We start from the raw sequence: 26,175 nt of genomic DNA, 5'->3' as shown, positions 1-26,175 counted from the left end.
GTGCTCAAGTTCAGGATAGACTTGGAGATTTAACCATACAGGCCTTATTAGCTTTAAAAGGAGGTGTGTGATTAAAAACTTTTTAATTCAGTTTAAAAAAAAAAAAAACAGTTGTGCAGCACTTGTCTGCCTCATGGTACTTCTAGCTGCTTTTTACGATGGGATCTTCAGATGGGATCTTCTGGCAAAAAGTAAGATTTCTGGTGATTGAGAAAACAGGAGCTGTTGAGTTCATCTTAGGCATTCCTCCTGCCCCTCAAATTTCAAAGGTATCAAGTAATAATGTATAGGGTCTAATCGAAGAGACATGTCTGGGAGAAGCATGATACTCCTCCTATCCTGATTCATAACTATAAGGCATTTTTGAAATGTGCTTGCAGAACTAATCAGGGGAAGGTATGAGATTTGAACTTGTTCTGCTTTTTTGGAAAAATTGAGCAGTGCTGTGCAGGAAACTAACTGTTCTCATGCTTCTCTGGTGCTTATATGTAAGCACATTCAATTAGTCTTAATGTACCTGTGACAGGTTGCAATTAAAACCTCCAAATGAATCTTCAATTTTTTTCCTCTTTTCACAGACAATATTCTCACCGGAAGAGAGATGGCAGAAATCAGTTCTCCTGTAAATATCAAGGAAAAGGTAGGCTCAAGTAACAGTGCAGTGCAAACCAAAATGTTTGTAACACACATTTCATCCCTGCTTCTTCAAGCACTACTCACATACTTAACTTCAATATAAGTTGACTTTGTGCATAAAGTTAAGTACACTGACGGGTATTGATAGGTTTAGAATATTAATCTTGGCTGATGAGAAACACATTTTTGCTTTTCTGCAAGGAGATAATGTTCTGTCAGATACAGTTCTCTTATTTTCTTGTGGTTCCTGTGCATGCTGATGCTATGGAGAATAGCACTTTGTGATGGTTGCTGATGCACAAAATTCACCCTATGAGGAAACGTACCCTTTTGAAATCATTTTTTTTCTGACCAAGAATGTTGTACTGGAATACTTGAAGGTGTAATTTCTAAAATTAGAGCCTTAAAAGGATTATTTTTCCTCCTACCTAAGTATCTCTGATAGACACTAAGGGCCAGCATCCAGTTCTGTTGGTGGGCCCAAGTTTTCTTTGGGTATCAATGAAAAGTTGATTAGGTGTATTCACTTCATGAAAGTTGCACAAGGAGAAATTTGATCAAACAGATTTGATCCTATGTTGTATCAAGGAAATACAGGAAAGTGAAGGCAATGTGAAACTGAGAAATATAGTCATCGCCCACTGTATCATAAGACCTGCCTGTGGCACTTGGGGCAAAAGGCATATGAAATAGTCTCTTCTCTCTAGGCCTGTCAATGGAAAGGGCAAGAAAAGAAAATTATGAATAGTTTCTTGGTTTGACTTTTTTCCCAACTGACAGGAAATATTTTCCAGTACATAAAGATTTGCCGTAGTTCAGTTTTGCAATTAGGTGGACCAGTAACAGGGAAAATCATTTTGCGTGAGGAGCATGTGCAAGATACTGTAAATGTGGCTTTCCAGACTAGAGAAGTCTCAGTAAGAGATAGAGCCTTAAGATAAAATGTAATGCAACACCATGTCAGAGAAAGGAATTAGCTGTGAACTACAGTTCAGTAATCAAATTTTAATTAACTTGCTGTTTTACTTCTGAGTTTACAAATAAAATAATGAGCCTTACAGTCAGGTAATGTATTTCTCAGAATTAATCGTAAATTAATGGCTTAGACACTTCATTTAGTTTATAAAGACCTCAGGAACCAACAACTACTTATTCTGAAACTAGGTTTCCTCAAGTTTCAGATTAATGATGTTTCATGAAAGAACAATTACAAATTGTTGCCTGCTCAGTTACTGAAGAAGCAGAACAGCAAGTGATGATTTATATTAACTAGTTCAGGTGGGTGTGAGTTTTGTTCAGATTGTTGTGTCCATCTTTCTATACTTACTCACTTTGCTTTCAAAAGGTTGTAGAACCTTATTGCTTTATTCTTTGAGGAAACAATTCCTTACACAATGCCTTGTCCAGGTGCCTTTTTTTGAGTTGTTTTTCCTCATATTCATTGTAAACTGCTAGATTGTTCATTGCCGTTGAGAATTTGCATGTCAACATGAATCTATATTTTGATGATGAGTAATCTTCCTTAGTCCATAATAACAGCCCAGGGTTTAAATACTAAGTAGCTCGATTGATTTTTTGCAGTAGACGGTAACGTCATCAAATCTCATTCCCTGGTGCCAGAGTGCTGCAAGGCAAATTAGAATAATTCTCAAAATATAACTCCAGTAAATCAATTCGAGTTTTACTTATTTACTGTGTATCTTAAATTCTTTCCTTAATTTAGTTACGTTTACAAGTGCAGGGCTTTATAAATTGACTGTTTGTCTCTTGCTAGTTTAAGAACGAAGAAGTGCAACAGGCTCTTATTCACAGTGTAATATTTGTTATGCCAAGTCCAACATTTCTTTGAGGTATCTAAAGTTAAATGTTTATGAGCGTACACATTTTAAAGAAGGAAAATAATTGGATCAATATCCACTCACTTTATTCTAGTATTTTCCACTGGTATTTAGTGCCACTAAATCTCTCTGCCATGGTTAAAACCTAGGTTATCAGCAGCAAAGTTGCAGTTTTTTTAATTCTGAAAAAATACAGGCTAATAAACTGCTGAATAAAGGCTTAGCAATAAATGAATAAAATGCATAAATTTCAAAATGTGCCTATGTTGAAGAGCTAGCATGCTCAGTTTGCTGTTTCACCTGGGCAAGTCTGTCTTGTTTTAAAGTGAGATTGCCATGGCATGACACAGAACATCTATTTGACATCTGTTTGTTTTACAATATGGTGGCTCTTTCCATCAGAGGGTTCTAAAGGTACATTCAGGATATTGCTAAGTCACACACTAGAAATACAAGAGAAGGGATGAATGGATATGCCCTGCTCAGTTGGCTTTAAATGTATTTTCCCACAGACCAGACTGCTAAAATGTAAGGACCTTGTGTACTTCTGAAAAGCAGACATTTACTGTACCCTGGTAAGAGTGCAAATCAAATCCCTTGCTCTACCCATGTAAGTTTTAAGTGAAAAAGACAGTCATGCTACAAAGTCTAAAAGCAGTGAGTTCAGTGTTTATTTTTATTCATTTTCTTTGGTGAGTATTTCTGAGAAACAAAAATAAGTTTTGTAAATTTAATTACTTTTGCTGAGCTCCACAAACCCACTGCTCAAATATGAGCAGGCCTTGTTAAATAGAACAGAATGGAATACAGTTCCTTCCCAAGTCTCCATCTTTCTTACCTCTGTGCTTGCCAATCATAGTATACTTAAGATTTTGATCCTGCTAGGACTTGAATGAAGCCAAAAGAGCTGTACGTCACATCTGCACACACATACTTATTATTGTAAGTTTTTTTTGGTGAAAATAGAACTCAAATTTCTACTTAAGTTGGACATCGCTTCGCTGAAACAAAAATGTACAGAGCCCATGAAGTTTTGGCATAAGGTGGTTTTTATTGCTTTGTTTTTAAATTGTTGCATCTCCCCATGTTTTCTCCATGATCAGCATCTAGTAATTCAAGGAAATAAAATTTCTGCCACTGTTTTAATGCTAATGTAAGGCTGAGGCAGACATTTCAGGTGTTACTAACTAAAGTTAGGATGCTCACACATGCAAGTTTTCTAAGACCTTACCGCTAGCTTGAGTCACAAGAGAATGCTACTGTAGTACTGGTACTTGTATAATTTATTCATAGCATTTCAGTTGAAATAGTTCATAAAGTCAGTAGGATAAGCATTCTATTTTATATTTTTATATCTATTTTTTCTTTTTTTTTCCCTGAGAGATTCACATAAATGTTGGCCTGCGATATCAGAAAGCTTAATGGAAGTTTCTAAAGTTGGCAGAGGCTTCTGCAGCTGTGATACTCATGTGGGGAGCCAGGAGAGTTGTGATTACCATATTTTCATGCATATAATCCAGAGATTTTTCTGGAATACCGTAAGCCTACATTTCAGCAGCAGCAAGGGTTGCATGCTTGTGTAGGTAGTACAAGGAGTTTACCATCAGGATCTCTCTTGGAATAATTCCCTTTGCCCTGACCCTTGCTATAGCCTTCATTCACTATGTGTTGTCCTCTTTGCCCCAATTATCCTCATCTGTATCTAAAAACAATGTATATCTGAGGACTTGTTTTCTGTTATCAAGATCTTTAAAAACTAAAAGTTATACATAGTTCAGATCATGCACATACAAGTGCAAACATTCTGTGGATTAAGGGATAAAACTGGTCAAACTCATTGGTTTAAATCCCCCCAAATTCCATAAAATTAATGAAACTATTCAAGCGTTAACCAAGTACATCACCAGAAGAGGTGCTGAGATTCTGAACGGCAGGGCCTCTAGATAAGAAGCAATTGGAGTGAGGAATGCAAACAGTTTGTCATCTTCTGCAACAATTTAAATCTCTAGTTTTAACACGAGGAGAATGAATGCAAGGCACTTCCCAGGATAGCCATTCAGCTCTGGCATGTGGCTTTTGGTTTTGATTCAAAGAAATACCAGGAATTGTTCAAACTTCAGGACTTACTGTTGGGCCCATCTTTTTCTATTGTGTGTCTGGTCATGTTTGAAAAAGATTTGGTGTCAGCTGGAATAAACAAAATACTCAAATGAAAATATTCTTGGGATTATGTTGGGGGTGAAGTTTTGCTGAATTTCCCCAGAAGCATTTGCTTCTTCATTTCGTTGTCATTTCAAATGTCAGGGCTGTAGGAGTAGATGGGCAGGTTTGTTCTATTAACTGCGAGAAGAAAACGTTATTCAGATGTATGCTGGAGGATTTCAGTTTTGTTTACATTACACCATAACTGCGGTTTTCATAAGTGATGGTCAGCATGCAAGGAAATAATAGGACTCATTGTGGAAGGAATGGAAATAGTATCTACATTTTAAAACTCTCGTTACAAAAAGCAGATAGTTTACAATCTATGATTTCACTAGGTCTCCTTAAGGTTGACCTTTTCAGCTGTTCCATACCCATGCATTGATGTAGATGGATTTAGTCCAAAGACCAGCAAAGTTGATCAGAATGCACTTTTGTCATTTGAAGAACCATTTAACTTGAGGTTATTATAGATTCATGTCTGTAAATAGTGCTGCCATTATTTAAGTGAAACAAGTTCTACTGGGTCAAACTCTGTTTATGTATACTTTTTAAAAATATGTTCTTTCAGGAATCCTGAAATGTCTGTTTTCCATTTCATTAGTTTAAAAAATTGAGCAGAGGAGGGCGTGGAACATTGTAAATCCAAGATGTTTGCCCAAACTAGACTACTGTAACAAGTAGAATTTGTTTTGTGCTTACAGGGATAAGTGATCTGAAGGTATTGGTGTGGTGAATAGGGTATATAGTGAACAGAGAGGTGCAGACCTGGTCAAAGCTGTTATTTTGCTCAAAGGGCATATTAAGAATATTTGTTCAGTGTGTCATGAACTCATATAGTTAGTAAAGCCTTTGGAAAAATGTCTCCTACATAAATAATAGGCTGTTAATACAAAAAATTCAAATTGTATTTATGAAATATATTAGTATTGGAGTTTTTTAAGCCTTGAACAATTCTGCCATGAAGTGTTTTAAAAAGAAACTTTTCTGTTTAAATAGCCTGGGGATCTGCTAAAGATAAACTTAGAAATTATAGAAACCAGCAGAGTTCTGTAGACAACCCTCCTGCCCTGGTCCTCTTGCAGGATTTGGGTTGACCCTAATTGGAGCTGTAATCTAGTTGAACATGGCATACACTGCTACCTGTCCTCAGTTGCTATGGGTGTATGCAGTATATATGTGGACGTAAAGATCTGCTACTGACACATGGTAGAAATAAGCAGGGTGGGAAAAGGTCTGTATTTGTTGATAACCATATTTTAGAAATAAATTTAGCTCATTACTTAAAGGAAATCTGTTGAGCTTGATGTTTCATACCAAGTGAAGGTGGATATGGGTTAGTGTTTCTAACCAAACATGAGAGAAAGTACTTTTAAATGAATAAGGGACTGTAATAGTAACTTTAAGGTGATTAGAGCAGCTGTGTTCAGGGGTTTTTGAACAGCCGTGAGCTTTCAGAAAAGAAGTTTAATTTGTCACTATGTCACGAATATTTAAACAAATTCTCTGAACCCCGGATACATTACTTATCTCAAAGGGGATGTTTCTGGTGAATGATGCCGGGGGGAACAGATGGAGTAGAACAGCAAACAGGCAAGGACTGGTTCCATGTTGTTACAGTTGCCTGGGAACCATTTGAAACTTGACAGGAAACCTAAAGGACTCAGATGAATATGCAGAAATGTCAGCTTGGTTCTGGGTGCAGAGTTAGCTGATCTGTTGTCACAACTTCCTTTTTACAACTTTCAGGCAGGCAGTATTTCTTTTTAACCCTTACATGTCAGGCATCTCTCATGAGGTAAATGTTTGTAACGACTTCAGGTGTGTAGGATACCATGAAAGGTTAGAATTTGTGCCCTCCTGTCCTCTCTTATGCTTCTCTGAAGTAACCTATTACTAAATATTTTTTTAGATGAACCAAAGATTTGTCCAAAGTGTGATTATGTATAGTAGAACATGTAAGCCTCAGAAAAATAGTCAAGTATGTCTGAACAGACAGAACAAAGGGTTCTGCTTTTCATGTTCTTGAGCATACACAGTTGTTTTCAAGAACAAGGCCTTGTATTTTAGATGTCTGATACCTTTAATGTAGTTTTTGTAAGGTTAATTTTTGAAAAAGTCTTATCAACATTAAACTAATAAGGAGAAGTGCAAATTAAAAGCTTTGATCAGGTCTGCAACTCTGTTCACTATACTCCCATTTCCGAGGGAAAGCCCAGGAAGGTAACTGCTGTCAGTGACAGCATCTCAGCTAGTGATGACATTAGCAGCACAATTATCTGTGGTTCTGAAGGTACATTACTGAATTCTCTTGACGTCTCAGAATGCTTGTCTGGCATCCAAAATGATGACACAAATTGACTGGGAAGCTACACGGAATATAAAGACATGATGATTAACAGAATTGTTAGAATAGTTGATTTCCCTGTAGTCTCTGTTGTTCTTCCTAAGATCAGGTTTCACCATGTAGGAGAAAGTTCTGTTCTCTCCCACATACACAGGGAAATAAATTTAATGTTGTGAGTTTGTTCTTGCAAACTGTTAGGTATCAATGTAATATCATTGCATGATAGGAGATTCTTTGTCTCTTGTACTTTTTTTTCTTGATGTTGATAAATGTTCTTATAAAGGAATTTGTTTATTGGTGAAAAGTCATGAAATACTGGATGATTGCAGTTCTACAGTCTGTGTTGCTTACATGTTGAAAAGATGAATGTTCTTGGTAAGTTTGATTACTGTAAGTTTAGAGAAAGAGAGTTGGGTTTTATCTCCAGCCCTGGGATAACGATATCCAACCCTTTAGAAAAATGAGCTCTATACAGTTTCCTGGATTGAAAAGTGACAGACCTCTCGAACAGCTGGAAACTTGTAAGCAGTTGAGGTATGTAGCTGTACTGGTAAAAGGGCAGGTGTGTCACCTGAACCAGCAGGTGAGCCAGCATAGCTGCACTGCATAGATCCAGCTTACATCCAGCACTACCCTAAATATTTCACTTGTCATCTTGTATTTGTCAAGCATTCTTGGAGCTTTGCTGAACCTCCATTCATCACAGCTGATGATGGGCTTCTTATGACTTTCAGCTGTGTAAGTGTGTTTGCATTAGGCTTATGCTGTCAGGAAGGTTGTCCACCTCTCCCTTTGGTGTTTTTTTTGTATTTCGTTTCCTTGGTTTTCATGCCCCTTTCCAGAAATACATGGGACATGTTTCGCATGTAGAAACAGACCTCAGCTTCAAACATAGAAAGCTATGTTTATTTTGAAGCTAAAATAAAAGGACTAAAAGGTAGAATATCAGAATGTTTGCATTTCTTGGTTAAGGCTGTCATATGGCCTTGTCTGCCTCAACATGTCTTTGTCTTTCTCTCAGATGCACTCTCAGGTCAGAATTTGTTACTTGCAGCCATTTGTCTATTATTTTTGGATGTCCAGAAATCACTGACTTTCTCCATTGCATGTATACAACAATTCCAGTTTGTTTTGGCTGAAAACGAGTCAATGCATACGCTGAAAACCTGATGTCTGACACACACACATCTGCCTGTCTTTGAAATTCTGGGAAAAAATATTTTTTTAAAAAAAATGGCAACTTTATTTCATTTTGTTCCTGAATGTTAAGACATGTTAATTTCACAGCAAAACCTTTTAGGATTTCTCTAATGTTGGAATTCTGGTTTTGTTTTTGTTGTTTCTGAACAGAGCAGTGTATGTATGTATTTCTTTCTTAATGTTGTAACTAGAATTTCCAATCTGTATTATTTCATCTATCTTATCCTGAGTAAGTCACTGCAGAAATCTGGAAAGCAGAAACGCTAGTGATTGAATGGGGATCCTGGCTATCAATAACATAAGTGCACAAGGGAAACAGATTAACAATGTGTTAATCAACTTCTGGTTTAGAACTTCTGAAGTCCTGAATGCTTTGCAATCTGATGCTCGTTTGCTGAGGAAGCTTCTCATGAGATTTCTTAAGTTTTTATTTTCTAAAGAAAAGATAAATGTATGTATTCTATAACAATCAACAAAGGCTGTTGTTTTTTGGCAGTAAAACCATTGAGCTCTGCAGTACATAAACATCCCCTAAGGTGAATTTAGTCCAACTACAACAGGACTATGTCCACAGTGTTGGTCATATGCACAGCCTTTTTTTTCTGCGTTGGTGAGTGCTCTTCCCTAAGAGCATCGTTTTGCTTTTTTGGGGTTATCTCCACAAATAGGACATTTCCATACCCTTTTTGTACTTAGTCATAATACTACTGAGGTGAAGCACAGTTTAGCTTTTAATTCTATTAATCAAAAATTTCTTAACAGTTAAAGACCATACAATGCAAACAGAAAGACTTCAGTAGATTCTGTAGTCTAAAACATAATCTGCCTGGTTGAGTTCTTGTGCCACAATGTTCTCCACCCAACAGATGTTCTTCTTAATGCCTCTAAGGAGTTTGCACTGTATGGCAAGTTGCCTGGTCCATCCTGTGGTCTTGGCCTTAGTTTGTATTTTCCAGATGCTTCTTGAGGCTTTCAGACCTTTCATAGTACAGGATGACCTAGAAGCCATGTGAAATTCCCATGCTTATGTTTTGAGAGAGTTAGAATACACTAAATATTTCCCTTTACTATTTTGCATGTGAGCAGTTGCCACAAAGATTCTACAATTCTGAGTGGGTGGAGAGAAGATCCACATGATTATGAAAGAAGCAGGGAGGTTTTTGTGAGAATAAGATACAGTCCATGTGGTGGAAATATTTGGTAACTACCAGCTTGAATATAAAATAGACGGCAGTTTGTGGCCTGCTCTAGCCCCGTTGTCTGTTTGCTAGTTTTTGTTATCATGGAGCCAGCTCAGTTCATGCTTGTTGCAGCTTTATCAGTAATTAGCATGTCTGTGCCCACAATCAGGGAATGAATAAAACTTGTTTTTCTTAGAATTTCTCTGCACATCCTGTTCACTTGGGGTGATTTTCACCTAGAATGCCTGCAGTGCATGAAGGGCTATACTCACCCAGGCTGTCTAAACATCCAACACAGTATTTGTTAACTAGAAGCTCCAAGGCATCTAATGCTTGGGTTGGGAGCCTGGCTTGATCAGCCATAGGATGGGAGCAGTAGACATAAGATTAGATGGGCCTTTGGAAAGGGTCCTTGGAAAAGGAGATAAGCAATTTGACTCCTGTACTGCATCCTAGCTGCTAATTTTGAGACTATAAATAATGGCTGTGGCCTGAGTTGTCCAAGGCTAAACTTGCTGCTTGAAATGTATTGTGGGAATTGTTCCGAATTGTAAATGGGAAGCTGCAAAGAGATGAGTTACAGGATGGTGGACAGGAGCAGAGTAAATTGTATTAAGTAGAGACGCTAAATTTGTCTGCTGAAGTCAGAGAGTGGCCTTCTTTACACAGTGAAAGAGATTAGCTCATCTAGAAAACTTGATCCCATGTGGATTGAGCTGAAGCAAGCATCAGCCTTCTGCTGTGCTGAAGCTAAATCCAGCAGGAATCATGAATAAGAGCCTTCAGTCACTGTGTATTAACAGAACTTTAAATGAGTCATGGCTTACGTTGGTGTACAGGAAATACAGTGGCTGAGGAGTGGAGTTGACCTAAAACAGCAAAGTAAGACTTTGGTCATAAATTGGAGCACTTAAGCGGTCTGAATCCACTGCTAGAGACACCATAAAAGGAATGTAGATTGTTCTTACCTCAGGATTTAACTGGACAGCTGGGTCAAGGTAATGTGAATGCTTTTATCACATAAGCCAGCTTAGTTCCGTTATATGCAACAGAGCTATCTTCATGTGTTTGTTTTCACAGTTACATTTCAAAATATGGTGAATAGACAATCTGTTTTACAAACAGAAATTAGCAAAATGACAATGTGATGCACTAAACAAAGTACACAAGGATATATTCCAAGAGGCAAAGAAAGGTGCCAGTTAAACACTTTCAGTGCAACAAGTTCTTAATAGTAAATATGTGCTGGAGAGTTTGAAAAGTTTAGAAAGCTGATTGAGAGCAACTATACTGGTTTGGGCACTGATTCTCATGTTTTTTTCAAACTACTATCAATTTTTTGTTAGTTTTGCTAGTTACATTTAACCAAGTCTTTTTTTTGTTTGTTTGTTTTTCTGGTACTACCTAGTAAAGCTCGTCTGGTATTAAAACAATGTAATCATTAAGTTTCATGTAATTTTATTTATTTTCAGGCAGATTACATGAGAAAGTAAACCATCAACATGATTCCATCAGTAATGTTGTATTTAAAATGTGGTGGGTTGAATGACTATTTGCTGTAAAAGAGTAACGAAGACCATACAACAGTAGGAAACGTTGTGAAATTGAAGTATAGTGTGTCAGAATCATCTGTGGATATAATAGATGATCAATACAGTTTTCTCAAGGAAGTGTTTGTCCTTTTTCAGAATTTTGGTGCACAAGCTTCCTGGTCACATGTACATGGAACAGCAGACCAAAATTATGCTGACAAGATATTAGAACTTTTTACAAATAATACTGCTTCCTTATAGCCTGTGACTTTTTTCATGTATATCACTACTTTCCAAATGTTAAAAAAAAAAAAAAGCACGAGTCATGTTGAAATGTCAATGTAGCAAGGCCTTACAACAGCCTTGAAGTAGTTACGTATCCTAAGATTTCATAGGTGATATGATTTGTTAAGTTGCATGACAGCAGAATAGAACATTTGAGAAAGAAACCTAAGGCCAAATTCTGTCAGTTTAGTTAAATTAGTTCTCCAGGTGTGACTGAGGGTAGGATTTAGCTTCAGGCTTACTGGGTACCAGTTGTCTGGTTGGTCTCTTGAAATTGTTTCCATTAATTGCATGGGCCAGGTAAGGAGAATGTATCAGTATAAAACAGTATCAATAGATATGGTAAGCATTTATATAAGCATGCATTTGCACAGTTACCACATTTTCTAAGTGATTGTGATAAACCTGCATATTACTGTCTTCCTTTTTTTCCTTCCAGATCAATGCAATCCGATCAATTGTTCCGAACAAAAGCAATAATGAAATAGTTTTAGTGTTACAGCAGTTTGATAACAATGTAGACAAGGCTGTTCAGGCTTTTATGGATGGTGAGTATAGTGTACTTTTTTCACTAAGGCATGAGACATAACTACGTGCTAAAGTGTTCACTGCTTGTAGTGGGTCAAAATCTATTTTGTTCTGTTGAAATTCAGATGACTGTGACCTTGCCGGATAACTTTTTTTTTTGTAATTGATCTTGCTGTCTGCATCTTTGTTTCTTCACAATATGAGTTTGACCTGGATGTTTATCTGTTCTCTCTGATATTGCCATTTTTGGGTGCCATTCTTGTTGCCAACCTTCTTTGTTCTGTGTGAAAGCTAATGCTCTTTGAAGTGAATATGCTGGAATATGATTTACTGCTGAAGATAGACTACTAATACAAATTGGGGATGGTTCTGAAGCAGATAACTGGATCCCTAAACCTCTGAACTTGATGCATATGTTGACATTCAAACCTCAAAGTGAATTTTGCAAATAGCCTTGATATTTGTAATGGCTGAGCCAAGTCTCCGTTACACATTTGAGATACTCTAAATCTATATCTGGCTTTTGCCTTTTGCACCATGAAACTGTCTCTTGTAAAGGGTCACTTGTATTTAAATAACACTTTTCTGATAACTACGTAATGGCAAGGATTTTGAACATTCCCTGCAGCCTGTAAGAAACTCTTTGCAGGAATTATAGCATAACACCAGGAAATCCTCTTGAAATTTTTGTGTCTGAGGGATGCTTAAAAAATACTAGAAGTTCAGTAGTCTCAAAAGCCCTGTATATCTTAAAAAGCAAATGGACACAGGCTGCGCATACAGCTTGGTGATAGTGAAACTTACAGAATCATTATGGGTATTTCACCAAATTGCTTATCTGTTGTAATTCAGAGTAGTTTTGATTTTGGTTTGGATTAATTTATTGAAATGTAGCAGTCAAAAACATTGTGTACTTGGAATCACAAAGATGTGCAGGCAAACTGAACCATTCACAAATGCACCAAATCTATATGGTACCTCTTGATTCAGGCAGTGCTTTTATTTGCTGTGTTAGTATTTACCTAAACGGGCATAAGCAGAAGTTCTGTTCAGCTCCTTTGTAGATATGTTCAAGAAAATATTCTGGTGTTTACCTAGTGTTACAGAAGGTTACTGAGATGTCTTCCTTTTAGGCAAGAAATTCGAGCATTGTTTTTTTTTTTTCTGAAGCTTATGCTAGTGCTTCAAGTTGGGCACCTGCTTAATTACTTTGTGAAATGAAGAGCATAAGAAGTAGTAGTGTCAAGTGGTCTGTCCACTATGCATAGTGTAATCAGCTAAAACTGGTAAGTAAAAAGGAGAGGCAGCAGTTCTCATTTTGTTCTCCCAACATGAGAAAACTTGCAACAACACATGGAAATGCTGCCCAGGTAGGAGACTAGAAATTGTTCCTGAATACGTTAATTCTCTTTTATAGCTGAGCTGTTGTTGAAATGTTTTATCTTTTCTTTCCCTAGGCAGTGCAACTCAGGTTCTAAAAGAATGGAATATGACAGGGAAAAAGAAGGTAAGATCTTGCTCTTGAGAAACAAAACATATGGACTACTTATCAGCCATCTGTAGCTAAATGTAGTAGTTTTATTTTGGCCAATACTTTGTCTGCCTTTGCTAATATAGGTGACTTCATCCATGCTTGTATTCAGAATACCTGAAAGTAAATGTGTGCATTATTTCTAATCTTGTTCATCTGTTGCTGTCTCTCTTGCTCAGTGGTCTGAGTTTCTTGGACAGCATGTGTTTGTGGAAGCCAGACTCTAGACAAGTACTGAATGAATCCGAAAACAGCTTATGTGCACCACAAACACTTTTAATATGCTATTGTATACTGCAGAGTAACAGCCAGTTAGTGCTAGAGGTTTTTCTGCTAGGTGTAAGAATAATATATGCATAGTAGTCATCAATTAGAGGTCACGTATTAGGGAAGCTCTCAAGTCAGATACTTCAAGTATATGTTTAGGATATACACCCTGAGCTGTGCCAGGAGGCTGTCCTGTGAGTTGCAGTCCTGGAGGCTCCACTTTATGGCTTGGAGAACTACAGTATCGGTGGCTAACCTGTCCTCTGGTCACATTATCCTTCTGTATTTGGTTTACATGGCAAGGACTTGGTAACAGGGTGGCTGCAGGGGTGACCTCTGTGAGCAGAGCCCAGCAGCTGCCCCACATCAGATCAGAGCCAGCTCCAGCTGTCTCCAAAAGGGACATGCCGCTGGCCAGAGCTGAGCCAGTGAGTGACGCTGGTTGGGCTTCTGTGAGCAGATTTAAGAAAGGGCGGGGGGGGGGACGGGAGACTGCTGCACAACAGCAGCTAGGGGAGTGAGAAACAGCCTTGCAGACACCAAGGTGAGTGCAGATCGAAGGCAGGAGGTGCTCCAGGTGCCGGAGCTGAAGTTCCCCTGCAGCCTGTGGAGAGGCCCCTGGTGGGGCAGGCTGTCCCACTGCAGCCCATGGGTCCCACATGGAGCAGATCTCCACGCTGCAGCCCGTGGAGGAGCCCCTGGTGGAGCAGGTGGATGTGGCCTGGAGGAGGCTGTGGCCCATGGAGAGCCCCCGCAGGAGCAGGCCCCAGGCCAGAGCTGCAGCCCCTGGAGAGGAGCCCACACAGGAGCAGGGGATCTGGGGGGAGCTGCCGCCCGTGGGGGACCCATGCTGGAGCAGTTTGCTCCTGACAGATGGAGCCTGTGTTACAGATCCATGTGGGAGCAGTTCTTGAAGAGCTGCTGCCTGTGGTAACCTCCTGCAGGGTAGGATGGCATCCTGTGGGAGGGACCCCACGTGGAGCAGGGGCAGAGAGTGACCATGAAGGAATGGCGGAGATGAAGTGTCAGGGACTGACCGCAGCCCCCATTCCCCTGCGCCACTCAGGGGGAAGGTGTAGAAAAGGATTGTATGGGAGAAGGTGGTTTTAGTTTGATTTCTAGTTTCTCACTTCTCACTGTTCTAGTCCACTGGTGATAGGCAATAAACTATATTAATCTCCCTGTGCTGAGTCTGTTTTGCCCATGAAAATAATTGGTGAATGATCTCCCTGTCCTTATCTTAACCCTTGAGCCCTTTCCATCATATTTTCTCTCACTTTTTCTTTGTGGAGGGGAGTTAGAGAGCAGCTGTGGTGCTCAGCTGCCCAGCAGGGTAAAGCCACCATAATTTGACAAGACAGATGCCTTCAGAGATTGTCCGTGTTGCTGAGTGGATGTGCCCTTTGTGGTTAGTAACTGTTTGTCCAAGTTGACTGTAAACATTTTGAGCATCATCTTAGCACAGGCTCTGTTACTATTTTGCACTGTAATTGTTCTGTGTAGAAGGAGGAGGAAAAACAGTTTGGGTCTTCAGTTTTTGTTCAAAGCCATTCATATTTTCAGCTAAACAGATACAATGTATTATATAGCACCAATGGGCTGTAAATAGCATTACACCGAATGCCACTTGTATGACATTTTAAGAGTATTGATGATTTTATGTTTATATGGACTATTTTATATGTTGAGTTTATAGGAGCTGCACTGTGTAATGTCTGTTCTTGCAATATTTCTCAATTTTAGAACAATAGGAGAAAAAGAAGCAAATCTAAACAGCACCAGGGCAATAAGGATCCTAAAAATAAGAATGATGGGCCTGAGAAGGCAGCTCAAGAGCCCCAGGGAGTATATGGCTGCCATCTGAATGGAAGCTCTAAGGACAACTTTTGCAGCGATTCTGCCAATGAGAAACTGGAAGCTGCTTCTCTTGAGAACAAAGGCTCAAGATTTGTAGCATCAGTGCCGGTCTGTCCAGAAATTACAGGTTAGTTCATCTGGCACAAGACACCTTTTAAATTGGCAAGAGAAAAGCCCGTTTACATAAATATCATAGTTTTTTTTTATTGCCACAAAGTAGAACATAATGAAAGGAAATCAGAGATGCTTGTGTAAAATGTATTTATTAATTAAAGCCATACAAGTAGATCTGAGCACAGTAGGCCTTGCAACATGTATCCTTGCAAAAAATGTTTTTTTTGTTTTTTAAAGGGAAAAGGTCCAAATTGTAATTAGAGAGGCCCAGCTGATGCAGACTATTATGATATAAATACAGAAGAGTACAGGGCTAGAAAATGTCTTGAGTGGTAGATGGTGACAGAAGTGATCAAGTCCCTTATCTGGGACAATAATTTTTAGGCCGTATGGGTCTGATGCACATTACAGAATTTCTTTATTGCCTTGTCCAGACTAGTTCATTTTTTTCTTACCTTCCCTGAATTGACTAGTCACAGTGGATCTCCATTGGCTTTCCCTAATAGGGAAAGGAAGGTCTTAGTGTTGAGAGAAGACACTCTGATAGCCTGTAAGTACGTATGTGTTTCTGCGAGAGTCTAGATACTGATTCTGAAGCTCTGGGGGACGGTAACAAAGTTCTTCCTTGCTGGGCTCCAGTAGATACAGAGTTATGATTACAGTAATACCAATGAAAACAAACCTTTTCTGAGTGAAAAACTCTGAAAGCTTTTGCTTTTAAGTGTCCTTTTGTAAATCTCATAATTCCTTTAATTGCTGTCAGTACTCATAATGATGTTTCAGCTCTTCACGTTTCAAACTTCTGACACCTAGGGGTGTCAGATTATTGCTGTTGTATTTTCTTCCTATGTCTTAAGCAGTACATAAGACTGCATTAAAAGAACTTTCCTTGAAATCCCTTTTTCCATGATAGCAATACAGCTATTGAAACTCATCTTAAGGCAACGTCCCAAATACATAATTGTCCTGAAATGAATTCTCTGCTGCTTCCAGAGGACCTTGGGGGTGCCAACCTCTGTACAATTAAATAAACACTGTAACACATAGAAGCCAAATTGCAGAACTACTTACCAAGAATTTTGTCCTAAGAACTGGGTGGAAGGTCAGAGAGATACTCCCTACCCTTGTTAAAAACTCATACTTACTTTGGATAGAATATGCCATAAGCAAAAAAAATTCTGAATTTCTGTAACATTATAAGTATTCTTACAACTTATTCTGCAATGTGTAAACATTTGTTTGCTCTCTTCCTCCATATTATGTGATAATTATATACAATCTATCTGCCACGTCAGATTTCTTAGAGGTGCTTTTTTAAATGACAATGCATCAATAAAGATGCCTAGATTGAATTGTCCATGCACGTGAAGTGTTTTTTTAGGGCGTAACAGACCTGAATGCAAGAACTCACATACCCGTGTTGTCAGTGATCTTTTTCTGTAGCATTGGGGTTGTCTTCCTTTTTTTCCTCTTTAATGTGATGCAGTGCAGATTTATACATACAAAGGGCAAGAAGAGCCTCAGAATTTTTCTCGTTTTTACAGTTGACAAAGATAATACATATTACCATAACTTTATTTTTTATAAACTTTTAGGCATATGTGAAAACTAGTAACTGACCGTTCTGTAAACAGAGAATGAAAGATTAGGGAGGTGGAAAGGGAGAATGGAAGGGAAATTGAGAGAAGGAGGTGAAATTTTAATATTTTGGAAGTTTACCTTGCAGAAGTAAAATAAATTCCTGGGAATTTGTGTAGTGTAGATAAGAAAGGAGTTTCTTCAACGCTTTCAGTTATGCTAGAATTCTGGTCTTGCAGCTAGTTTAAGGACAAAAGCAACCTATATATATAATGAAATGTACGCAGAACTAAATAGACTAGAAGGGTGAACAGGATCCCTCAGAGGCCAGAAGCAGTGCCTTCATAGTTTTTGAGCAAATCAAACACTGTGCTAAAGCCATTTGAAATGTTGAAGTGAGTCCAAAGAATACCTGTCTCACATTGCTCCCTTTGGTGTTGTAATCTCCTTTGTTTTGTCATTGTCAGTCATATTTGTTTTCATTCCTTCCCTATCAAGTTAATGTTACTGTCAGCATTTCACTGTTGCTTTCAGACAGCTCATGGCATAGAAGGATCACAGCCAGGTCTCTGCTGACAGCCCGTTATGCTTTCTTCCCCATGAGGAACATGAGGCTGAAGCATTGCTAATGCCATCTCACAGTCTGTGAGATGAGGTCCTTCCAAGATACAGAATCTTGGGCTGTGTGGAAGGGACTTCAGGGACCAGAAAGGAGGAATGCAGAAAAGCTGGTGTTTCCTTCTAATGTGCTAAAAATTACAGGGGAGGATATGTGGTTTTATTACATTTAATTTAGTTCTACCTCTTTCTTGCCATTATTCCATCTTTCTCTGTCTTGAACATCTTCAGTTGCTGCTTTTTGTGTGATGTTTTTCTACAGGGAGTCAAGACCTGCTAGAGAATCTTGTTAACTCCCTTTCTTGTACCTTAATGTTCTATTGCAGACAAAGAACATGAACAGCAGAAAGTATCTGTAGAATTAAGCCCAAAGACTATGAATGGAGTAGAACAGCACGAGCCTCTTCAGTCAACAGTTCAACTCCAGAGTAACCTAGGCAGGCCAAAGTCAAAATCTTCCTCAGTTAAATCATCCAATGCTACAACCCAATCTGAAACAAAGCCAGATGATTCAGTCAAAAAAAGAGGTAAAGCAAGTCCGTTTGTTCAGTCGCTGTGTACTAAGGTGATCAGAAAGCTGGTGCCTTTAAGAAAAAGGCAAATGTGAAGAAGAGATGTGTTGGAAAGTGAGAGTAAAATTGTTTGAATTGTCGTGGCTATTTTAACAGTTACATGATTTGGGGGGAATGAATATGAACATACATGTTTAAGAATTGAAGAACACCAAAGAACTATGGAAAATCTGGGCTCATGGACTTCATCTTAATGTGGGCAAAAAACATGTTGAACTATTCATCCTTCCTCATTCAGAAAAGTCAAAAACACCTTTCTGCCTTTGTGCTGTTTTTGTTTTCTATTTTAGGGCCAAACATTGAGAAATCAGTAAAAGACTTGCAGCGTTGCACTGTTTCTCTAACTAGATATCGCATGACGATCAAAGAGGAAGTAGATAATTCAGTGAAGAAGATCAAAGCTGCTTTTGCAGAATTACACAGCTGGTAAGTAAATCAGCTTGAGATCCACCAGCACCACCTGAGAATAAGGGGCTCATGCAAGTCACTGTTATTGGTGGTTTTACACTCTGTTTGCAGTGGTTGGTTTCATTAAAAAAAAAAAGTGGTGCTGTTAAGAAACTCCTCAGCAACCAGCCAGCAATACATTCATGTGTGCATGTTTACATACACAAAGGCAAACAAAACTGCAGTGCTTAGGAAGAAAAAAAACATAGTGGGATTTTTTTCCTAGTGTCCTCTTAACCCCTGTTCTTGCAGAGCCTGCTATGGCATTGATTTCCCCAAGGCTAAGAGAGCTGGGCAGAGCAACCTGAAGGGGCACTCTTTCCTGGACTACCGTGTGCACCTGAAAGTTATGAGAAACAGTACTAACAGTTCTGCCTGAGCCAGTATTTCTGCTCATTACATCCAGCTGTGGGGCATGGCTATCAGGCATACTTCTGTGTGAATGAGAACATAAACTGCTCCAGTATTGCAATATTTTGCTTGGATGCAAAATCTGTCTGAGCATAGCCATGTCACACAGTAGTGTAGGGCAAGGAAAAGGAGAATACTAAACACTGTTTAAGATGCAGGGGAAGGTCAGTAAAGCTAGGTGAACTCCCTTTTCACTAGTGTGTTTAAGGTATTTGTTGCCAAGGTTGAAATCCATGCGCTATAATTGTGTTCTCACTTTTCTACAGAGGCTGAGGAGTATCTTCGGGATACTACTATCTGAGTAGTATCTTAGGGATAAAAAGAGAGCCCCATGAAATCTGACAGAAATGTGTAAAGCACAAAAGGAGCCACGGTTCCTCATAGCACCTCTTGCCAGCAAATCATTTTCACGTATTGGGTGTCCACACAGTCATATGGAGAACTGAAAAGAAACAGCTGCTACTTGCCCATACAGTCTGCTTCCAACCACAAATGGAAAGTACCCTGTAGTAGTAGGGGCCAGGTTTAATTAACACTGTGCACAGAACTGGACAAACAAAGACTAGCCGCCTCTACTCTTTGCATCTTAAACACTTTGGTATGTCCAATGCTTTATAAAAAGCATGAAAACCAGCATACACAGTGAACAAAAAGCACTCGAAAGCTTCAACATACTTGGGGTAAAACACTGACATAATGCTGGTAATGGACTTGGACAAGGGAACAACTAGGAGGCATGTGCTGAATGTTTGGGGAAGATAAAGCGGACTTTCAATTGTTCTCTAATTTGAAATCAAAGCAAAGCAGTGGTTAAATGGAGGAAGGACTCATTTAAAAGAACATATTTGTACCTGTAGTAGCTCAGTGCCGGGTGATGAGCAATACTGCCAGTGCTCACAGTTGGAGAGCTGAGTGAACATAGGCATCCCCTTACTGGGATTCCTACTTGGTAAACTGGAAAGACAATAGTTTTCTCTTTCCTGTAGTCCAGATTCAGTGGTACTAGATGCAGAGCTGCGTTTGTTAGATACGTGATAGATAGAGTATGGTCAGATGCCTGGAAAAGCCAGGACTGCTATTGCTTTACACTGAGCAGAGTTCTTGTGCTGCTTCTCTCTGCATTTCCAGGCAGTCCTCATTAGCTTTCTGTCTACATGTCTGTTTGCCAGCTGACCTTTTGTAGACCTTATGCCTCTAAAGAGCAGATTTACAAATACTCTTGAGGTTTGTTCTAATATTTGTTTGCCTGTCAGTCACACGATCCAGTCCATAACCTTGTTAGTGCACAGAAAAAGCGTTCTATCAAAAGTTAAGGCTTCCTGGGGCCCAGCGTAGTTTTCAGGTACCTTCAAAGAGCAGCATTTCTGCCTAGGCCGCCAGGCCTTGCCCTTATACTAGAGGGTCCAGGAGGACCTAAGCAAACAGCTCTGGTCTCAGGCTGGCTACTTGGCTGCATAGCTGCAGCACCAGGAGAGGAGCCTGTGCTTGCTTTCTTCTCGCTGCCTCCAGCAGGTTGGAATTACCCTAGCTGAGTATTAGTGGAAGAAGCAGGTGCATCTCATGAAAATGGGGCGAATTCTGTGAAACAATGAGATGCATAGTTCCCCCTTCTGGCCCCTTTGTCTTTTACAGGTACTTGCTTCATTCTCATATTTTTTACTAAGCTTGCAAAGGTGGATTCCAGAGCTTTCTAAAGGTAGATTCCACTGTCTCATAGTCTTCTTTGGTTTTGGAGGCCATGCAGGTAGATCATTGCTTTCGTATGTTATTTTGAAATAAAAATAAATATGCCCTTTCTGATCTTAGTGTTGCCAGATTAAGGAGAAATTGTGTTTATTAAACACATAAAGGGGATAATCTCAAAACTTTTAACAGATATCAGGAGCAAAGACCCAGACTCTGCTCTCTTTGTGGCCACTTTCCAGGGTGCTTTTGGGAAAGTTATCTCTCATCTGTATCAGGAAGAGTATCTCCTCTGTACAACAGGAAGAGCCATGGTCTTCTGCCTTAGTAGTGTGTGTTTAGTCTAACTATAAAACTAGTAAGATTCTCAGATACCACTAAGTAGATCAGAAATGAGACTTAGATAAGAAAGAAATCTTCTACAGATTTATGTAAAAGTGTGCAGGATTGTAACAAGCCATGGTGCAACTCATACAATTACTAAAGTTTAGCCAAATCCTAAGGTCTTCATTTGTAAGTAAAATTATGAAGCCTTTTTTCAGGAAAAGGCATATCAGTTTTCAGCTCTAAACAAGTTTTTATGATCAAGTAATAAATTTCTAGTTGTTTGTGAAGAGATCTATCAAGAAAAATGCGAATAGATACTTAACTCTAAGGGCTTTACCCTTAGTCCCCCTGCGTTAGCTGGCTGTTAGAGAGAACAGTGTTAGCAAAGAGAGATACAGAGCAAAACATAATAAACTTGAATAATTTAAATAATTAAAAGCCTTTTTTTTTAATATTGCCAGATGGTGCTCTGTGGAGGGGAAGAACTTCAGTGAAATTGATTTACTCTTTTGTTTATCTGCTTACCATCAGATTGTATTTGTGGTCAGAATGAAAATTCATGTAATCTGTTTTGCTGTGTAAATCCTGTAAAACTCCTGATGAATTTACATGTAATCTCAGCTTGGATATCGTAGAGACAGGGACAGTACTTAACTTGCCTCATACTTTTCTACAACTTGCTTGTGTTGTTGGCAAATCATTAACCAGCTCAATTTTAGGGAGGTACAGGGGTCTGTTCCAAAGACAGAGCAAAGTCACTGGAGAACAGTGTTGTATTTTTTTTGAAGCCTAAGCTGTCAGACCCTAATAGTATCCTATGACAGTGTGTTTGCTGCTCCATGTCACGTTCCCTTCCTCATGAGAAAAAGGGCTCAAAATGTATAATGGGATGTCAGTATTTGAGCTTATCACCTGCTGAACCAGAACCCCAGTGGGTGCTGAGGAAGAAATAGCTTTTTTTTTTTTTTTTACCTCCTGGATGAAAATCTCTGCTTCAGTCCTTCACAGTGCCACAGCTGACTCTTTATTCCTCAGTCGCCAAAACAACGTTAATTGTCAAACTATGTATATAGTTGTTGTTGTTTTTGAATTTGTTAGTCGTTTAAGAAAAGACTGGTGCTTAGTAAATGCCTCGAGGAGAAAATTGACATTTTTATGGGGCTTAGAAGGATTTTGAAAGGACTAATTTCAATTACACCTTTAACTGTAAACTCTGTGCCATTCATCTGTGGCTACCCTTGTGAGTGGCATGAGCACGTTTCCCTCATTGTCAGCTTGGTCTTTTATTTCCCTGTCTCTTCAGGACCAATAGGTTTAGCATAAGGTCTAGAAGAGGCAACAGCAAAGAAGATTCTGGTCATTGTGAACCCTTCTAATTGTTATCAGTAAGGCTATAAATCTGGCAATCTGAAGCATTTTTTCTGAAGCAGAACTAATAACTGGTCATATTAGTGGAATCTTGAGGCATTAAACTAGAGAGATTAATTTGTTTCCACTAACATCAGAACAAATTTAGAACAAAATTAGAATTTGATCTGAGCATGAAACTGAAATGAAGCAGCTGTCAACATAACTTACCCCTATCATTGTTGTGCTGACACCTTACTGCAATTTGGTGTTTGCAGCTCTTTTGCTGTGGTATGCTATTGTGACTATTGTAACAGCCTATGTAAGCCCAGGCACAATCACTGTCCGTTTGACCAAGAGTAGGGCACTTCAGCTCTTGCCTTCAGAATCTCGTAGTTAAAATGAGTTCTAGTCAGCTGCTATCTTTCCAGGCTCATTTCATATCTTTACAGCACAAGCACTGTCTCTGTCCTGGCCTCATTTGCATGTCATCTATGTTAAGTGTATACTTTGCTATGTTCCTTCAACAAACTTCTCTCCTTCCTGAAGCCCACCTCAAAATCACCTGGATACTAAAATCAAACAGAGCTTAATCCTGTGCTCCAAACTACAGATACTCACCTGTGGTGAGCAATGACACCACAAAGTGAGGATGCTGTTTGTGGATAGAAAGGAATCAAATTGATTCCTCCTCGGTTTGTTAATAATTGACCCTTAAATGAGATGAGAAGAAATGTAGCACTTCCTAGACCTGGTTGACTTTTGACATTTCTAAGGAAACATTAACTTCCCCTGTTATTCTGTGATACATGGTAGTTTGATTTCCAAGCTGTGAAATGTGGCTGTTTTCTTCCAGATGAGAATTAGTATGTTCCATTCCTTATGTGGAGAGAGATAAGAGTCCATTTCCTCAGCTAGTGTAAGTTAGTGCAGATGCCTTGTCTTCAGAGAAGGACATCCCCATGAAGATCTGTATGTTAAAGAAACTTAAGTTTATTATGTTAACTAGTCTGGTACTGACAAAGGTACTGAGCACAGTTTCTTTTTTCTTTAGTTTTTCAATGTCAGTTTGTAGCTACAAGGAAAATGCAGATTTTGTTGCTGTTAGTCACCACAATCCTGGCCTCTACTACTGCAACATCCAAATGCTTTCCTGAAGTGTACATCAGAGACAAACAACACTAGAACATCAGGATTGGAAAATATGAGAAATATTGAACCACTATGATATTATTCTCATTCTAGTACTAAGTGTTTTTACTTGGCATCAAAATAAAATGTTAGTGGTCAAGCAGTTTAGTCAGGATCTCTTGATGGAGTAGGGGGAGGACTGACATAGAATCACCTGGGCCAAAATACAATTCTGACGAGCTCTGCTATTGTGAGCTTGCTGCTTGAATATCTTTTTCCAGCCAAAAGTTCATATAACCTGCAGTGTACACTAGGGAGGCACTTTAATAACAGAAATAGCAAAAGCAAAAATGTACAGACTTTTTGAAGGTATGGGGAAGTACTGAATAGTATTTTTAAAAAAATGTGGAGAGTAGAAACAGGTGAGAACTTGCAAGACTCACTTCAGTCACCTGCTGTGAAAGCCAAGGTAGTTTATTATACCATGTAGTTACAAAAAGTAACAGAAAATAGATTAGTTTTAGAAAGCTACCACTATTCAGATTAAAAAGCCTGACTCTTACCACCTGACTCTTTGGAGTCCAAGCTTAATGCTTATGCCTGGTGAATATTGAGGTCCAACTGGAGTAAACATGGTTTTTTCATTGTAGGAGTATGTTTCATAACTGATTTGCTCTACTGTATAAAAAAAAATGCTGTTTTACTTCCCCTGGTATGTATGTCACACCAAATTGATCTGGCAGGGCAAAATTACATTTTTACTTGTTATATGTATGGAACAAAAGTGTGATATGCCGCAATTTTTTTCCTTGCTGTGTCATTTGCCAACAGCCAGGCTGTTTCTGTCACTCTGTTGGCTTTTGGGAGCCAGTGTGAAGATGGTGGCCTCTGCACTAAAGGTAGTGTGGCTGATTGTTATAAGCTGAGGGTAGGACTCTGCAGAACTTCAGTTGTAAACCTCCTGTATGAGCTTGGTTAATTTATGGGAAGGCTTTCAAGAAGGCTGTATGGTACTTGAAGATGATCTAGCTGGTAAATTTCTGGCTGAGTCAGCTGTGTATCTGCCATGTGTTGCTGATACTGCCTGCTCCTTAATCTTTCCCTGTTTTGGTCGTCAACATGAGTCCTTCTCTCCTCTGTAAGTTTTCATCTTTGCTCCCTACTGAATTCCGTAGGATTTTTCCTTTCTTGCTAAGGGTGTTCTAGACAAATGCTTTAATTCTAAGTTTTCTATAACACCATCTTTCTGATGGAAACTATTTCACATGAATGGAAAAAAAGAGACAACTTTGCATGTGAATTATTAATCTGAACAGCTCCTGGGTGGATCCACCATGCTAAATGGGAGTGTGCTCGGGACGTGCGCAGCTTATTGCTGTTTTACTGTTAAAATGCCAGGTGTGAAAAGACAAGAACCTGGGTGCTCTTCTTGTTAGATACAAGTATTTAAGGCTTGAGGAGACAAAGGTGGCTGTTGTAGCCTGCTGCCCCACAACTTGTTTTTGCATGTTCTTGTACCATTTCCCCCACTGAGAAGGGGTGAGGTGTGTGCAGAGAAGTGAGTTTTAGGGCACTGCTTCACCTCCCTTGGCAGCACCGCTGGAAGAATGCCTTTTCTCTAACTCCCCCTTCTGACCCATCCCTTACCTATCCCTTTGTGTTTGCCATAGCAGGAAATCTTGACACACCTATCCATCTTTCAAGATACAAGAAAGTGACTTGAGCCTGTTTCAGGTGCAGCGTAAGGGAACTGCAGATCCTTGGATCCCAGGAGCAAAGATCACAGAATCATCTAGGTTGGAAGAGACCTCCAAGATCATCTAGTCCAACCTCTCACCTAACACTAACAAGTCCTCCACTAAACCATATCACTAAGTGCTACATCTAAACGTCTTTTAAAGACCTCCAGGGACGGTGACTCAACCACTTCCCTGGGCAGCCTATTCCAGTGCCTAACAACCCTTTCGGTAAAGAAGTTCTTCCTAATATCCAACCTAAACCTCCCCTGGCACAACTGTAGCCCGTTCCCCCTCGTCCTGTCACCAGGCACATGGGAGAATAGACCAAACCCCACCTTGCTGCAGCCTCCTTTAAGGTACCTATAGAGTGTGATAAGGTCGCCCCTGAGCCTCCTCTTCTCCAGGCTGAACAATCCCAGCTCCCTCAGCCGCCCCTCGTAAGACTTGTTCTCCAGACCCCTCACCAGCCTCGTTGCCCTTCTGTGGACTCTCTCGAGCACCTCGATGTCCTTCTTGTAGCGAGGGGCCCACAACTGAACACAGTACTCGAGGTGCGGCCTCACCAGAGCCGAGTACAGGGGGACAATCACTTCCCTAGACCTGCTGGCCACGATGTTTCTTATGCAAGCCAGGATGCTGTTGGCCTTCTTGGCCACCTGAGCACACTGCTGGCTCATATTCAGCTGCCTATCAACCAATACTCCCAGGTCCTTCTCTGCCAGGCAGCTTTCCAGCCACTCATCTCCCAGCCTGTAGCACTGCTTGGGGTTGTTGTGCCCCAGGTGCAGGACCCGGCACTTGGCC

The 26,175-nt window shown here is 39.5% G+C and overlaps 1 protein-coding gene across 9 annotated transcripts in view; it reads left to right on the top strand.

The window, feature by feature from the left end:
- Positions 1-26,175, top strand: part of SPATS2L (spermatogenesis associated serine rich 2 like) — a 76,591-nt gene that overhangs the window by 38,928 nt on the left and 11,488 nt on the right. For 8 of the 9 annotated variants that reach the window (XM_080599662.1, XM_080599660.1, XM_080599658.1 and 5 more), the window contains 6 exons: positions 579-640; positions 11,661-11,769; positions 13,207-13,256; positions 15,291-15,531; positions 18,041-18,241; positions 18,577-18,712. In XM_080599662.1, the coding sequence (XP_080455788.1) occupies positions 602-640; positions 11,661-11,769; positions 13,207-13,256; positions 15,291-15,531; positions 18,041-18,241; positions 18,577-18,712 (776 nt within the window). In that variant the 5' untranslated portion in view covers positions 579-601. Of the gene's footprint in view, positions 1-578; positions 641-699; positions 1,915-11,660; positions 11,770-13,206; positions 13,257-15,290; positions 15,532-18,040; positions 18,242-18,576; positions 18,713-26,175 lie in introns of those variants that run through there. The other variant, XM_080599661.1, reaches the window with a different exon arrangement.

The sequence above is a fragment of the Anser brachyrhynchus genome (assembly GCF_964034855.1).
Source record: "Anser brachyrhynchus genome assembly, chromosome: 7".
NCBI classification, from domain to species: Eukaryota; Metazoa; Chordata; class Aves; order Anseriformes; family Anatidae; genus Anser; species Anser brachyrhynchus.
The sequence above is the reverse complement of the archived record's forward strand: the minus strand, read 5'-3'. Positions and strand labels throughout refer to the sequence as shown.